The sequence below is a fragment of the Zea mays genome, chromosome 1 (genome assembly GCF_902167145.1).
Source record: "Zea mays cultivar B73 chromosome 1, Zm-B73-REFERENCE-NAM-5.0, whole genome shotgun sequence".
Lineage (NCBI taxonomy): Eukaryota > Viridiplantae > Streptophyta > Magnoliopsida > Poales > Poaceae > Zea > Zea mays.
Window position 1 is genome coordinate 38951100 of NC_050096.1, and position 17287 is coordinate 38968386.

The following is a 17287-nucleotide window of genomic DNA, read 5'->3' on the forward strand; positions in this document are numbered from 1 at the left end:
TCAAGTGCGCAACCTCGGGAGCGTAAAGTGGGATGACCACGAGATGGTTAAGGTTATTCTAAGATCTCTTATTTTCCTTAACCCTACTCAAGTCCAATTAATCCGTGGTAACCCTAGATATACTAAAATGACCCCCGAGGAAGTTATCGGGAATTTTGTGAGTTTTGAGTGCATGATCGAAGGCTCGAGGAAGATCAACGAGCTTGATGATGCCACCACATCCGAAGCTCAACCCGTTGCATTCAAGGCAACGGAGGAGAAGAAGGAGGAGTCTACACCAAGTCGACAACCAATAGACACCTCCAAGCTCGACAATGAGGAAATGGCGCTCGTCATCAAGAGCTTCCGCCAAATCCTCAAGCAAAGGAAGGGGAAGGACTACAAGTCCCGCTCCAAGAAGGTTTGCTACAAATGTGGTAAGCCCGGTCATTTTATTGCTAAATGTCCTATATCTAGTGACAGTGACCGAGGCGACGACAAGAAGGGGAGAAGAAAGGAAAAGAAGAGGTACTACAAGAAGAAGGGCGGCGATGCCCATGTTTGTCGGGAATGGGATTCCGACGAAAGCTCAAGCGACTCCTCCGATGACGAGGACGCCGCCAACATCGCCATCACCAAGGGACTTCTCTTCCCCAACGTCGGCCACAAGTGCCTCATGGCAAAGGACGGCAAAAAGAAAAAGGTTAAATCTAACTCCTCCACTAAATATGAATCTTCTAGTGATGATAATGCTAGTGATGAGGAAGATAGTTTGCGTTCCCTTTTTGCCAACCTTAACATAGCTCAAAAGGAAAAATTAAATGAATTAGTCAGTGCTATTCATGAAAAGGATGATCTTTTGGATTCTCAAGAGGATTGTCTAATTAAAGAAAACAAGAAACATGTTAAGGTTAAAAAGGCTTATGCTCTTGAGATTGAGAAATGTGAAAAATTATCTAGTGAGCTAAGCACTTGCCGTGAGATGATTGACAACCTTAGACATGAAAATGCTAGTTTAAATGCTAAGGTTGATTCACATGTTTGTAATATTTCAATTCCCAATCCTAGAGATAATAATGATGATTTGCTTGCTAGGATTGAAGAATTGAACATTTCTCTTGCTAGCCTTAGAAATGAAAATGAAAAATTGCTTGCTAAGGCTAAAGATTTTGATGTTTGCAATACTACTATTTCCGATCTTAGAGATAAAAATGATCTATTACATGCTAAGATCGTTGAACTTAATTCGTGCAAACCCTCTGCATCTACCATTGAGCATGTTACTATTTGTACTAGATGTAGAGATATTAATGTTGATGCTATTCATGATCACATGATTTTAATTAAGCAACAAAATGATCATATAGCTAAACTAGATGCTAAAATTGCCGAGCACAACTTAGAAAATGAGAAATTTAAATTTGCTCATAGCATGCTTTATAATGGGAGACGCCCTGGCATTAAGGATGGCATTGGCTTCCAAAGGGGAGACAATGTCAAACTTAATGCCCCTCCTAAAAATTTGTCTAACTTTGTTAAGGGCAAGGCTCCCATGCCTCAGGATAACGAGGGTTACATTTTGTACCCTGCCGGTTATCCCGAGAGCAAAATTAGGAGAATTCACTCTAGGAAGTCTCACTCTGGCCCCAACCATGCTTTTATGTATAGGGGTGAGACATCTAGCTCTAGGCAACCAACCCGTGCTAAGTTGCCTAGAAAGAAAACTCTTAATGCATCAAATGAACATAGCATTTCATTTAAGACTCTTGATGCATCATATGTTTTGACTAACAAATCCGGCAAGGTCGTTGCCAAGTTTGTTGGGGGCAAACACAAGGGGACAAAGACTTGTGTTTGGGTACCCAAAGTTCTTGTTTCTAATGCCAAAGGACCCAAAACAGTTTGGGTACCTAAAGTCAAGAACTAAATTTGTTTTGTAGGTTTATGCATCCGGGGGCTCAAGTTGGATACTCGACAGCGGGTGCACAAACCACATGACCGGGGAGAAAAGGATGTTCTCCTCATATGAGAAAAACAAAGATCCCCAACGAGCTATCACATTCGGGGATGGAAATCAAGGTTTGGTCAAAGGATTGGGTAAAATTGCTATATCTCCTGACCATTCTATTTCAAATGTTTTTCTTGTAGATTCTCTAGATTACAATTTGCTTTCCGTATCCCAATTATGTCAAATGGGCTACAACTGTCTATTCACTGATGTAGGTGTCACTGTCTTTAGAAGAAGTGATGATTCAATAGCATTTAAGGGAGTGTTAGAGGGTCAGCTATACTTGGTAGATTTTGATAAAGCTGAACTCGACACTTGCTTAATTGCTAAGACTAACATGGGTTGGCTCTGGCACCGCCGACTAGCCCATGTTGGGATGAAGAATCTTCACAAGCTTCTAAAGGGAGAACACATTTTAGGATTAACAAATGTTCATTTTGAGAAAGACAGGGTTTGTAGCGCATGCCAGGCGGGAAAGCAGGTTGGAGCCCATCATCCACACAAGAACATCATGACTAGTGACAGGCCACTGGAGCTACTCCACATGGATCTATTCGGCCCGATTGCTTACATAAGCATCGGCGGGAGTAAGTACTGTCTAGTTATTGTGGATGATTATTCTCGCTTCACTTGGGTATTCTTTTTACAGGAAAAATCTCAAACCCAAGAGACCTTAAAGGGATTCTTGAGACGGGCTCAAAATGAGTTCGGCTTAAGGATCAAGAAAATAAGAAGCGACAACGGGACGGAGTTCAAGAACTCTCAAATTGAAAGCTTTCTTGAGGAAGAGGGCATCAAGCATGAGTTCTCTTCTCCCTACACCCCTCAACAAAATGGTGTAGTGGAGAGGAAGAATCGAACTCTATTGGACATGGCAAGAACCATGCTTGATGAGTACAAGACACCGGACCGGTTTTGGGCCGAAGCGGTCAACACCGCCTGCTACGCCATCAACAGGTTATATCTACACCGAATCCTCAAGAAGACATCATATGAACTCCTAACCGGTAAAAAGCCCAACATTTCATATTTTAGAGTCTTTGGTAGCAAATGCTTTATTCTTGTTAAAAGAGGTAGAAAATCTAAATTTGCTCCTAAAACTGTAGAAGGCTTTTTACTTGGTTATGACTCAAACACAAGGGCATATAGGATCTTTAACAAGTCCACTGGACTAGTTGAAGTCTCATGTGACGTTGTGTTTGATGAAACTAACGGCTCTCAAGTAGAGCAAGTTGATCTTGATGAGATAGGTGATGAACAGGCTCCATGCATCGCGCTAAGGAACATGTCCATTGGGGATGTGTGTCCTAAGGAATCCGAAGAGCCTTCAAATGCACAAGATCAACCTTCCTCCTCCATGCAAGCATCTCCACCAACTCAAAATGAGGATGAAGCTCAAGTTGATGAAGTAGAAGATCAAGCAAATGAGCCACCTCAAGATGACGGTAATGATCAAGGGGGAGAAGCAAATGATCAAGACAAGGAGGATGAAGAGCAAAGGCCGCCACACCCAAGAGTCCACCAAGCAATCCAACGAGATCACCCCGTCGACACCATCCTCGGCGACATTCATAAGGGGGTAACTACTAGATCTCGGGTTGCTCATTTTTGTGAACATTACTCTTTTGTTTCCTCTATTGAGCCACACAGGGTAGAGGAAGCTCTCCAAGATTCGGATTGGGTGGTGGCGATGCAAGAGGAGCTCAACAACTTCACTAGAAATGAGGTATGGCATTTGGTTCCACGTCCTAACCAAAATGTTGTAGGAACCAAATGGGTCTTCCGCAACAAGCAAGACGAGCATGGTGTGGTGACAAGGAACAAAGCTCGACTTGTGGCCAAGGGATACTCCCAAGTCGAAGGTTTGGATTTCGGTGAAACCTATGCACCCGTAGCTAGGCTTGAGTCAATTCGTATATTATTGGCCTATGCTACTTACCATGGCTTTAAGCTTTATCAAATGGACGTGAAAAGTGCCTTCCTCAACGGACCAATCAAGGAAGAGGTCTATGTTGAGCAACCTCCCGGCTTTGAGGATAGTAAGTACCCTAACCATGTCTATAGGCTCTCTAAGGCACTTTATGGGCTCAAGCAAGCTCCAAGAGCATGGTATGAATGCCTTAGAGATTTCCTTATTGCTAATGGTTTCAAAGTCGGCAAGGCCGATCCTACACTCTTTACTAAAACTCTTGAAAATGACTTGTTTGTATGCCAAATTTATGTTGATGATATTATATTTGGGTCTACTAACGAGTCTACTTGTGAAGAGTTTAGTAGGATTATGACACAGAAATTCGAGATGTCTATGATGGGGGAGTTAAAGTATTTCCTGGGATTTCAAGTAAAGCAACTCCAAGAGGGCACCTTCCTAAGCCAAACGAAGTACACTCAAGATATTCTTAGCAAGTTTGGAATGAAGGACGCCAAACCCATCAAGACACCCATGGGAACTAATGGGCATCTCGACCTCGACACGGGAGGTAAGTCCGTGGATCAAAAGGTATACCGGTCGATGATAGGTTCTTTACTCTATTTATGTGCATCTCGACCGGATATTATGCTTTCCGTATGTATGTGTGCAAGATTCCAAGCCGACCCTAAGGAAGCTCACCTTACGGCCGTGAAACGAATCTTGAGATATTTGGCTTATACTCCTAAGTTTGGGCTTTGGTATCCTAGGGGATCCACATTTGATTTGATTGGATATTCGGATGCCGATTGGGCAGGGTGCAAAATCAATAGGAAGAGCACATCGGGGACTTGCCAGTTCTTGGGAAGATCCTTGGTGTCTTGGGCTTCAAAGAAGCAAAATTCGGTTGCTCTTTCCACCGCCGAAGCCGAGTACATTGCCGCAGGTCACTGTTGCGCGCAATTGCTTTGGATGAGGCAAACCCTGCGGGACTATGGTTACAAACTAACCAAAGTCCCTTTGCTATGTGATAATGAGAGTGCAATCAAAATGGCCGACAATCCCGTCGAGCATAGCCGCACTAAGCACATAACCATTCGGTATCATTTTCTTAGGGATCACCAACAAAAGGGAGATATCGAGATTTCTTACATTAACACTAAAGATCAATTAGCCGATATCTTTACCAAGCCTCTTGATGAACAATCTTTTAACAAACTTAGGCATGAGCTTAATATTCTTGATTCTAGAAATTTCTTTTGCTAAACTTGCACATATTGCTCATAAATGTACCTTTGATCATATCTCTTTTATATGCTATGACTAATGTGTTTTCAAGTCTATTTCAAACCAAGTCATAGGTATATTGAAAGGGAATTGGAGTCTTCGGCGAAGACAAGGCTTCCACTCCACTCTACTACTCATCCTTCGCCATCACTCCAAGCAACTCTCTATTCTTTGGAGAGAAATGAGCATCAAGGCAAAAGGACCGGACTTCGTCTTTGGTAAAATCTTAACTCATTTATGACCAAAGGGGAAGATAGCACTTCAAGGGCTCTAATGACTCCGTTTTTGGCGATTCATGCCAAAAAGGGGGAGAAATAAGCCCAAAGCAAAAGGACCGCACCACCACCAATTTCAAAAACTTAGTGATTGAATATTTTCAATTGGTATCCTTTGTGTTCAAAAGAGGGAGAAAGCAGTTTTTCAAACATGGTATATCAAAACCCTCTTGAACACTAAGAGGTGGATCTCATTTAGGGGGAGTTTTGTTTAGTCAAAAAGAGAAGCATTTGAAACAGGGGGAGAAAATTTCAAATCTTGAAAATGCTTGGCAAAATCTTATTCATTCACCTTTGACTATTTGCAAAAGAACTTTGAAAAGGATTTTCAAAAGAGTTTGCAAAAACAAAACATGAGGTGCAAACGTGGTCCAAAATGTTATATAAGAAAGAAACAATCCATGCATATCTTGTAAGTATTTATATTGGCTCAATTCTAAGCAACCTTTACACTTACATTATGCAAACTAGTTCAACTGTGCACTTGTATATTTGCTTTGGTTTGTGTTGGCATCAATCACCAAAAAGGGGGAGATTGAAAGGGAATTAGGCTTACACCTAGTCCCTAATTAATTTTGGTGGTTGAATTGCCCAACACAAACATTTGGACTAACTAAGTTTGCCCGAGTGTATAGATTACACAGGTGTAAAAGGTTCACACTCAGCCAATAAAAAGACCAAGTTTTGGATTCAACAATGGAGCTAAGTGGGAACCGAAGGCCCTCTGGTCTGGGAGCACCGGACTGTCCGGTGCACACCGGACAGTGTCCGGTGCACCAGAGTTCTCCAGCTCAAACTCTCCACCTTCGGGAATTCCCAGAGGCGACTCGGCTATAATTCACCGGACTGTCCGGTGTACACCGGACAGTGTCCGGTGCGCCAAGGGAGGTCGGCCTCAGGAACTCGCCAGCTTCGGGAAACTCCAACGGCTAGTCCACTATAATTCACCGGACTGTCCGGTGCGACTCCGGAGCAACGGCTACCTCCGCGCCAACGGCTCTCTGCAGAGCAATAAATGCGCGCGCAGCGCGCACAGGAGTCAGAATCGCCCATGCTGGCACACCGGACAGCAAACAGTACATGTCCGGTGTGCACCGGACACCCAGGCGGGCCCACAAGTCAGAAGCTTCAACGGTCGGAATCCAACGGCAGTGATGACGTGGCAGGGGGCACCGGACTGTCCGGTGTGCACCGGACTGTCCGGTGCGCCATCGAACAGACAGCCTCCCAACGGCCACATTTGGTGGTTGGGGCTATAAATACCCCAACCACCCCACCATTCATTATATCCAAGTTTTCCACTTCCCAACTACTACAAGAGCTCTAGCATTCAATTCTAGACACACCAAAGAGATCAAATCCTCTCCAAATTCCACACAACGCCACAGTGACTAGAGAGAGTGATTTGCTTGTGTTCTTTCGAGCTCTTGCACTTGGATTGCTTTCTTCCTTCTTGATTCTTTCATTGCGATCAAGCTCACTTGTAATTGAGGCAAGAGATACCAAACTTGTGGTGGTCCTTGTGGGAACTTTGTGTTCCAAGTGATTGAGAAGAGAAAGCTCACTCGATCCGCGGGATCGTTTGAGAGAGGGAAGGGTTGAAAGAGACCCGGCCTTTGTGGCCTCCTCAACGGGGAGTAGGTTTGCAAGAACCGAACCTCGGTAAAACAAATCTCCGTGTCTCACTTGTTTATTCGCTTGGGATTTGTTTTGCGCCCTCTCTCGCGGACTCGTTTATATTTCTAACGCTAACCCGGCTTGTAGTTGTGTTTATATTTGTAAATTTCAGTTTCGCCCTATTCACCCCCCCCCCCCTCTAGGCGACTATCAGTAGTCCCGGAGTGACTCTCCCGGCTGTTGCCGGCAGCTTCGAAGGTCCCAGGAATTCCCGGGGCGCACGTATGTGCCCTGGAAATTGCCGGCGAAGGCTTGGACCAAGTCGTTCCAGCTGGAGATCTGCCTCGGAGGCAGATGCTCGAACCAGGCGCGAGCAGTGTCGGAGAGGAACAGGGGGAGGTTTCGGATGATGAGGTTGTCGTCGTCCGTTCCACCCAGTTGGCAGGCCAGGCGGTAGTCCGCGAGCCACAGTTCTGGTCTCGTTTCCCCCGAGTACTTCGTGATAGTAGTCGGGGGTCGGAACCGGGTCGGGAACGGCGCCCGTCGGATGGCCCGACTGAAGGCCTGCGGACCGGGTGGTTCGGGCGAGGGACTCCGATCCTCCCCGCTGTCGTAGCGCCCCCCACGCCTGGGGTGGTAGCCTCGGCGCACCCTTTCGTCGAGGTGGGCCCGACGGTCGCGTCGATGGTGCTCGTTGCCGAGGTGGCCCGGGGCCGCAGGCGCGGTGTTGCGCGTGCGCCCGGTGTAGACCGAGGCTTCCCGCATGAATCGGGAAGTCGCGGCATGAGGTTCCGAGGGGTATCCCTGCCTTCGGGAGGCGGTGCTCTCGGCCCGTCGGGCCGCAGCGCCTTCCAGGAGATTCTTGAGCTCTCCTTGGATTCGCCGACCCTCGGTAGTTGATGGCTCCGGCATCGCGCGGAGGAGCATCGCTGCGGCTTCCAGGTTCTGGCCGACCCCGCTGGATGCGGGTAGCGGCCTGACCCTGACATCGTTGGCGACGCAGTGCTGGAGACCTTGGGGCAGGTGACGTATTTCTCCGGCCGGGGGTTGGCCCGCCCATACCTGTCCGACGTCCCGACGGATCGGCTCAAGCGCTCCTGTTCCCTCGTTGAGCCTGGCCTGCGCCCCGCGGACTTGCTCGAGTTGTGGGTCGTAACCCCCCGCCGGAACGGGGACCACAGCTAGCTCCCTCGGGATGTCGGCGCGAGGCGCCGGCCTAGGAAGATCACCGTCCTCTGGCATGCCGAGATGGTTGCCTTCGGAGGGATCCCCTAGCTCGATGTGGAAACATTCGCGGCTTGGGCCGCAGCCCTCGTTGTCAAGGCTGCGGCTTCCGTCGGAACAGTCGGAGAGGCAGTAGTTACATGCAGTCATGAAGTCCCGCATGGCACCGGGGTTGCCAAGTCCAGAGAAATCCCAACAGATGCTGGGATCGTCATCTTCCTCGGACCGTCCGTCAACCGGTCCCAAGGCGACCGCATACGAAACCCCAGTGGGGTTGCACTCGCCTCAATGAGAGCGCCCGCCAAAGCAAGGTTGCTAGGCGGGTTGAGGCCGAGTCGAAATGACGTAAGATGGGAGTTAGTCAGTACCTTTTGGTCGACGCGGAGCGACGTAGTCACATCGGGGACTGGTTGCGCCGTCATCTCAGGCACAAGGGCGACGTCCTGCAAGCTCTCCGCGAGCGCGCTGGCGTCGTCTTCTTGCTCGGGATCAGCGTGTCGCGGGGGGACGGCGCTTGCCTTCGTCTCGAACGCGAGGTCGACGCCCATCGTGCCTTCCGTCTGGGCGTCGGGGGCGTCGATTCGCTCGACGACCGACGAAGCGCGGCCTCCCGCTTGGCCTTGGTTGCCCCGCCTCCTCCTCCGTTGGCGGGGGAGAGGACGGAGCGAGCTCGAATGTTGTTCTTCCACCACGCGGGGAAGATGTCGTCGATTCCGCCGCCGGCGGGCGGGTTGTCGGCCGCCATTGTCGTTGTCTCACGGCGGTGGAAGGAGTATCATGTCGTAGCTGCCGTCGAAGGACATGAACTCAAGACTCCCGAAACGGAGCACCGTCCCGGGCCGGAGAGGTTGCTGGAGACTGCCCATCTGGAGCTTGACGGGAAGCTGTTCGTCAACACGCAGCAGGCCCCTACCTGGCGCGCCAACTGTCGGCGTTTCGAGACCGGGGGGTCCCTAAGCCGACGAGTGAGTGTGCCGCGTGCCCCAGCCCAGATGGGTCGAGCGCGTGGGCGAGCGCGAAGGGGGGAGAGGCGAGGTGGCCGGAGACGGGCGTGAGAGAGGTGGAAGTCCCGCAGCCTTCGTGTTCGTCCCGCGCCCAGGTCAGGTGCGCTTGCAGTAGGGGGGTTACAAGCGTCCACGCGGGTGAGGGAAGCGAGCGGCCCCAAGAGAGCGCCTGTCCCGTCCTCGGTCCCGCGCGGCCAACCTTCTCTAAGAAGGCCCTGGTCCTTCCTTTTATAGTCGTAAGGAGAGGATCCAGGTGTACAATGAGGGGTGTAGCAGAGTGCTACGTGTCTAGCGGAGGGAGAGCTAGCGCCCTAAGTACATGCCAATGTGGCAGCCGGAGAGATCTTGGCACCCTGCTGGCGTGATGTCGTGGCTGTCGGAGGAGCAACGAAGCTTGGCGGAAGGACATCTGTCGGAGCGGTCGAGTCCTTGCTGACGTCCACCTGCTTCCGTAAGAGAGCTGAGAGCCACCGCCGTCATGGAGCTTGGGAGGCGCCATCATTGCCTATCTCGCGGAGCTGGTCAGATGGGACACCGGTCTTGTTCTCTGCGGCCCGAGTCGGCTCGGGGTAGAGTGGTGATGGCGCTCCCTGTTGACGTGGCGGGCCCGCGCCCGAGGCCGGGCGACGTGGGGGCTCCTCCGAAGTTGGGGTCGAATCTGTCTTCCGTTGCCGAGGCCGAGTCCGAGCCCCTGGGTCGGGCGAGGCGGAAGTCGTTCGGCAGAGGCCAGGGCGGAGTCCGAGCCCTGGGGTCGGGCGAGGCGGAGTTCGTCGTCTTCCGGGGTCGAGCCCGAGTCCGAGCCCTGGGGTCGGGCGGAGCGGAGTTCGCCGTCTTCCGGGTCTTAGCCCAAGTCTGAGCCCTGGGGTCGGGTGGAGCGGAGTTCGCTGTCTTCCGGGTCCGAGCCCGAGTCCGAGCCCTGGGGTCGGGCGGAGCGGAGTTCGCCGTCTTCCGAGTCTTAGCCCGAGTCCGAGCCCTGGGGTCGGGCGGAGCGGAGTTCGCCGTCTTCCGGGTCTTAGCTCGAGTCCGAGCCCTGGGGTCGGGCGGAGCGGAGTTCGCCGTCTTCCGGGTCTTAGCCCGAGTCCGAGCCCTGGGGTCGGGTGGAGCGGAGTTCGCCGTCTTCCGGGTCTTAGCCCAAGTCCGAGCCCTGGGGTCGGGCGGAGCGGAGTTCGCCGTCTTCCGGGTCTTAGCCCGAGTCCGAGCCCTGGGGTCGGACGGAGTGGAGTTCCCTATGGCGCCCCTGACGAGGCCTGACTGCCTGTCAGACTCACTCTGTCGAGTGGCACCGCAGTCGGAGTGGCGCAGGCGGCGCTGTCCTTCTGTCAGACCGGTCAGTGGAGCAGCGGAGTGACGGCGGTCACTTCGGCTCTTCCGGGGGGCATGCGTCAGGATAGAGGTGTCAGGCCACCTTTGCGTTAAATGCCCCTGCAACTCGGTCAGTCGGTGCGGCGATTTAGTCAGGGTTGCTTCTTAGCGAAGCCAAGGCCTCGGGCGAGCCGGAGATGTGTCCGCCGTTAAAAGGGGGGCCTCGGGCGAGACGGAAGTCCCTCGAGGTCGGCTGCCCGAGTCCGAGGCTAGGCTCGGGTGAAGCGTGATCGAGTCACTCGTATGGACTGATCCCTGACTTAATCGCACCCATCAGGCCTCTGCAGCTTTATGCTGATGGGGGTTACCAGCTGAGAATTAGGCGTCTTGAGGGTACCCCTAATTATGGTCCCCGACACCACGGTAGAAGTGTTGGCTATTTCTCAAGTCAAACTAAAATGGTTACAAGCAGTGGCTGATGCATATCCTTCGTACAGTGATACTGCTCCCATTCTTCAGTCGCTAGCGGTTCAGTCATCTACAGGCCATTATGAGCTGAGACAAGGCATCATTTTCTACAAGAATCGTGTGCTATTACCAGCAAAATCAGAGTTCCCTCAGAAAGTGTTTGAGACCTTGCATAACACACCAGTGGGTGGCCATTCAGGGTTATTAGTCACATATCACAAGATTAAGAAACTGTTCAGGTGGATTGGGCTAAAGAAACAAATTCAACAATGGTCACAACTGTCCAACCTGTCAACAAGCGAAGCCCGAAAGGGTTCCATATCCTGGATTACTCCAGCCTCTTCCAGTTCTTGATGGAGCATGGAAAGTAGTTTCAATGGATTTCATCGAAGGTCTACCACTATCAGATCATTCTAATTGCATTATGGTGGTCGTTGATAAACTGTCAAAATATAGCCATTTTGTTCCCCTGCATCATCCCTTCATAGCTTTAATGGTAGCACATAAGTTTATGGACCATATTTTCAAGTTGCATGGTTTTCCTCAGGCTCTAATCTCAGACAGGGACCACATCTTTACTAGTGCTCTGTGGCAAGAACTTTTTAAGCTGGCAGGTGTGGATCTCAGGTTCACAACAGCTTATCACCCTCAATCAGACGGGCAGTCCGAAAGAGTCAACCAATGTTTAGAGACATATCTTCATTGTTTCACCCAGGCTTGTCCTTCCAAATGGAAACATTGGCTTTCACTAGCAGAGTATTGGTATAACACTAGTTATCATACCTCACTGAAATGGACACCGTTTGAAGTGTTATACAGATATCCTCCCAATCATCTGGGTCTGCATTTCAGTGACCAGGGTACCATTCCGTCCTTGCAAACATGGCTGACCGAACGCAAGTTGATGATTCAGTTGATACAACAGCAGTTGACACGAGCTCAACAATGCCAGAAAAAACAAGCTGATCTCCATAGAACTCCAAGAACATTTGAGGTCGGTGATTTGGTCTGTTTAAAACTGCAACCCTACGTTCAGTCGTCACTGGTGAAACAGGCCAATCACAAACTTGCCTTCAAGTTTTTTGGACCATACCGTGTGTTGGCCAAAGTCGGAGAGGTGGCTTACAAATTAGATCTTCCTCCACAATCGACAATACATCCAGTATTCCATGTTTCCCTCCTCAAGAAAGTTCTGGGTTCTAATGTTCAGGTGAGTGCAGCCTTACCTCCTGTACCTGCTTCTTCACAACAACCCGAGAAAATTTTGCAGCGCAAGGAGGTCGCTACTCAGAAAGGACATGTCACTCAAGTTTTGATTTAGTGGACTTCGTGGCCAGAAGAACTAGCAACATGGGAAGATGAAGCAACTATCGTCGCTCGGTTTCCTCGGGTCGCGGCTTGGGGACAAGTCGTCCCTCAAGGGAGGAAGAATGTCAAGAATATAAAAGAATCTGATGAAGATAACAGGCCTCGTCGTGGGGTGAAGCCCAACCCAAGAATGAATGGGCTAGAATGGACCCACTAGGAGTCTCCAACAGTGTTATTTTATTTTTGCTCAACTCGTGAGAAGGGGTTAAGAAGGGATAGAGAGGAACCTGGGAGGTGTGGAGAATAGAATCCTGTTGGTCGGCTGCGTCCGGATCTCCTGGCGTCTCTACCGTTGTAAGTTCCACACAATTACTTTGATTCCAGTGCTTCGTGAGAGGAAATCATATGCCGGAAGCGGCATACCTCCACCCCTAAATCAGTGTTCTTACACATGACCTCTTTGAAAACTCAAGGTCACCGAAACTGAATCACTATGCTTCCATAGCGAACTTCATCCCAATATGTATATAACCTTTTGATATCGATATGATCATGCATGGACATTTTGTGTCTTTTTTGTCACTCTTATTATACAGGGAAGCCTCCTGTTAGGCGTATATGGCTCAGTGTTTGGCGAAGGCCATACTTGTTGACGGCAGCGTACGCAGTTCTGAACCCGTCACCATAGGCCGTCGACGTGTCATTGGCAATCTGGTGCATGAAGAACTCGCCCAGCTTCTTCCCGGTATGAGATATTCCACCTTTCTCGGATGATGTTGCTGGATAGGATGAGGAGGAGGACGATGATGAAGGCTGCGCGTGCCTCGAGGATGACGGAAGAATCTCTGATTCCAGCCACAAGTAAGACATGACCTGGCATATGCCTTCTTCCACCTCCGCGTTTAGGTTTCGGTAACCTGAATGAAAAGTACGATCCGGTTGGGCTTTTGGCGGAAAAATATATATTTTTTCCAAGAAATTCATAAATAAAGATGATAAATGGGTGTATGAAATGTTTTGTCCATCCATGCATGTACCTTTGAGGCGCAGCCACCCGTGCATCAGCTCATGGGCGAGGATGGAACCTGTCAGTAGCCTGCAATAGCGTTGTGACACAAACGACGACACCACCGGTCACAGAATGTGAGAAGAACCGCAGTATTTGAATCGGGTAGGTACAAACAAGTGATGTCCTCCAGAGATAAAGATAAAATTGCCAGACCTGGGGAGGCCATACAGGACAAGTATTGCAGTAACTTCACATCTCCTCGTCAGCTTCTGTGGCCGAGTTCTCATGCCTAGTAACCGGTTTCCACCAATTCTGGGCCTCCTAAGTATCTGCAGAAGTAACGCACAGTCAGAAGAGCAGAAACTGTCGCATTGTGGGCTAAGCATCCCAGCAGTAACCGCCACAGCTTGAGTTGTTGAACACTTACACTGCTCACAGTCCGCTCCTCGGACAGACATAGGCCCCTAGTCTCAGGCATGTGGTGTGGGCCCTGGATTTCGCAGATGCGGTGAGCGTTAGTGTTTCCGAAGGCTGTACGTTTTGCAGAAACACACACAAAAAAAAGGGGCAGAACCAGAAGAAACACTCACTTTACTCTCCCCTTCCATGGCTTCGTTGAGCGCTTGCCGCTCAACCAAGAGCACGGGTATCTGCTGGTCCAGTCTCATGTCCATCCCCTCGTAGTAGTCTCTGATAGAATGGTACAGAGGCTGGCACTCGCTCGTGTCCATCACTGCAGATCCCAGGCATTCCATGCACAGGCCGCGTCCGTCTCCCAGCGACATGTACTTCGTGTTCCTTGGCTGCACAATCACAACCGAAAAGTGATGCCCTTGAATATGATCAGGCAATGTACAACCTAGTTTGAAAACGAGTGATCGGACTGCGACCACATTTTCTATCTAGTATCTGTACCTGTACCTCCATTTTCTCACAGCTGCAGCAACGTGGCGTCCTGTCGCGCTCATGCGAAGGGCAATACTTCTGGCCCCAGAACGGGTGGGCTCTGTACTCTATCAAGCCACTCCCGTTCGTTGGGATCTGCAGAAACACATCTAGAAAGAATGAGCTTCTAGCTCATTACACTGACGAGACGGCACGGCGTAGAAATGCTAACGCGTACGCAGTTTATCACAGTCTGCAGTGCAGATCGCTCAGGTTTTCCGAGGACACGAGGCCTTACAAACTGAAGGCAGACGTCGCACTTTGGATGATGCAGCTCCTTGTAGCACAGCTTGTGGTACGAATCCGTACCCAGCAAGGTGAACTGGAAGGCACGACGAAAGTAATAACGGATATGATCTCATCTCTGGTAACACTGTAACACACTTCCACGATGAAAGAAAATGCAAGAGCTTAGTTACCTCGGTCTCACGGATAAGGTGACCGCAGGACCTGCAGCGGAAGCACTGAGGGTGCCAGTAAATGCCCATGCAGCTCAAGTAATGGCCACGCCCTATCTCATGCTTGCAGCCTCCGCATACCCTGCAGCACGGGCACTGACGGCATTGAGCTGCTTTGGCGCGTTAGAGAAGGTCTTAGGGTGCCAGTAAATGGTGATTGTGATGTGATAGCGGTTGACCTGTGCCCTATAGGTTGGGCTTGAGAGGGTGGATAGGGGTTGTAAGGCGTGTAAGGGTTCATATTCAGACTGTCCTGTACGGCTCTTGTGAGATCTTCGTCGTCGTTGCTGTCTTCTCCCCTATGGGTTTTCTCTGGCGCAGCAGTTTACAGCAACGGGATGCAGGGATGAAACGATTTCAGAGAAATTTATACCATGCTGACATGGAATGTGTAGATGGATTCGCGTCCATGTACGGTACTACCTCTGGGCGGTTTGACAGCCTCTGCAAGAGGCTCGGCAATGGCACGGTCCACTAGTTCCTCATTCTCGTTCCTAGGTGGATCGATCTGGAAACAGCAAAAAAAGATATTGTACTAGTCTTTAGCAACTTAATTCCTTTTCGGAGCTAAAGAGCTTAAGATGGCACTGCAATGGATGCGAGTTGAATCGGATGTGAAGCTGTGGAAGTGGAACGGCATGTTTGGATAGATCAAAGAGCCATTTGGAGAGACAGAGACGAACTGTAGAAGAAGAAGGGAGGAACTCAGTCACTAGTACAGTGGTAGTAGTAGTAGTACCTTTGGTCTAGCTGGTCGTTGGTGCCAAAGCGCGCCCTCCCCTTCTCCGGCCGCCACCTGGGGCCGCCGGCGGCTCGGTTCGCCGGGCTTCGGCCCCTTGAGGAATCTGCAGAGCCACTTCATGAGACCGGATCTCCTCTCTGTGCGCGGCGACATTAAAGATCAGATAGGCCAAGCAAGATGTCGCATGTCGATGTACAGTACAGGATCCACACATGGGATCGGACATGGCTAAAACCGAAAAGCTTACCAACTTGCCACCTACCGTTTCCTGTCAGTGAGACGGCAGGTATGAGAGGATGAGTATCTTGTTACCATTATTATAAGCACTTCCCTTGTACCCCTATGCTGTGCTACTCCAAGAGTAAATAAATATGAAAGATTTGAACTTTGTTTTTTTTTATATGGTGAAGGACATTAGGCCATTGCACTTCTACTGCACTCCCTTCGTCAGATAATATGTATGTACTAGTAAAAATGGGTCAGTGAAGCTATCTTGTCAGAGCTCAGTTAATCCTGGAATATAACAGTCAGTTTCAGTCCACTTTTCTATTTCCTCCCCTCTCAATACCATTGATGTATGCAACGACTATGCATGACGGTAACTGTTAGAAATGTTCGTCAGGAGATGCGAATGGTTGGAGGTAGCCTGATGTTCGGATCAATCAAAGAGCTATGTCTGATCCGGCAGAACTCCCTTTTCTAGGCCGAGCCCACGACAATATATAGACGTTTCTATGATTGGCTTGTTGCGTCATCGGTTTAATGGTGGCAAGCCCAGTAGAGAGGAGAGCTTTCAGAGAAGGGGCGAGATGTATTAATTGGGAGTATAGTGGATAGCACTCCCTAATGAAATTGGTTAGTCGGTGATTATATATAGGCCCAAACACAGCATATGTATATATAGTCACGTGCGGGGAGAGCACTGAGCAAACTGCACTGAAAAGGAACGGAAGCAAGAGCTTGGCAAGATCAAGTACGGCGATCACGATGTCTACGTTGAGCAGGATGGTGGTGAGGGGAAGAGAAGAAGCAAGAGCTGCAATGGACCGTGGAGGAGACGGAGGACGGGTGGGAAGTCGCTGGCCAGTGGCCACGACAGAAAGAAAAGAATTGAAGGTGAAGCGAGCCGAGGGCGGACGGCACGACATCTTCACCTCCCTCCTCTCCAGTCCACCATCTGCTCCTGCCTACTGCAACGGGCAAAAGCAACGATGAGCGATCTTCCGTTGCCAGTTGATGGATGACGCATTTGCGGCGAGCGCACGGGGAGTAAAATATATTTGAAAGGAAAAGGGATAATAGATAATAATAATAGATAATAATATGTTTTGTCTATTTTTAACTAATTTTAGTTGTCCCAACTCAACTAATAAACAAAATGTTAATTAAGGATCTAACTAACAATTACCTGATATTTTAGCTGATCTGTTTAGAAACCACTACGACTAATTTTAGTCGCTAATAATTATCTATAGAGCTTCTAACCTAAATGGACTTTAATAATGAGACTGGAATGTTCGTACAAGCCTGCAGGATTATAAATTATTTATTTTTAGGTTAGTTTGACAACCCTATTTTTCCAAGAGATTCTAAACTTACCAACGCCCCGTTTAGATCACTGGAATTAAATTACATTCTAATAACATTAATTTAGACATATATCAATTAAGTTAATTTGGTTTTATGTAAAATATATTTGTATACTATTATTAGCAAGATATCAGAGATATTTATATGCTACATTTTTAATAT

At 49.4% G+C, this 17287-nt stretch overlaps 1 protein-coding gene across 5 annotated transcripts; it reads right to left on the reverse strand.

Moving 5' to 3' along the window:
- Positions 1-12772: 12772 nt before the first annotated feature.
- Positions 12773-16214, reverse strand: LOC100279838 (uncharacterized). 5 transcript variants are annotated; one of them, XM_008674667.4, is made up of 11 exons: positions 15533-16208; positions 15217-15301; positions 14973-15105; positions 14755-14875; positions 14514-14657; positions 14306-14431; positions 13981-14193; positions 13818-13880; positions 13604-13719; positions 13419-13477; positions 12773-13298 (listed from the first exon to the last, which is right to left on the reverse strand). In XM_008674667.4, the coding sequence occupies exons 1-11, from the start codon at positions 15686-15688 to the stop codon at positions 12970-12972; spliced, it is 1545 nt and encodes a 514-aa protein (XP_008672889.1). In that variant the 5' UTR covers positions 15689-16208; the 3' UTR covers positions 12773-12969. The 5 variants fall into 5 exon arrangements, with proteins under 5 accessions (XP_008672889.1, XP_008672895.1, XP_008672890.1 ...); XM_008674673.4 differs by having other exon boundaries at positions 12856-13298; positions 14312-14431; positions 14574-14657; positions 15533-16214; XM_008674668.4 differs by having other exon boundaries at positions 12856-13298; positions 14312-14431; positions 15533-16213.
- Between the last annotated feature and the right edge of the window lie 1073 nt (positions 16215-17287).

Coding starts and splice junctions, on each gene's coding strand:
- LOC100279838 (XM_008674667.4), bottom strand. CDS start 15,688: ATGTCGCCGCGCACAGAGAGGAGATCCGGTCTCATGAAGTGGCTCTGC. Junction 15,302..15,532: donor AACGACCAGCTAGACCAAAG/GTACTACTACTA, acceptor TGCTGTTTCCAG/ATCGATCCACCTAGGAACGA. Junction 13,720..13,817: donor AGGAGCGGACTGTGAGCAGT/GTAAGTGTTCAA, acceptor TTACTTCTGCAG/ATACTTAGGAGGCCCAGAAT.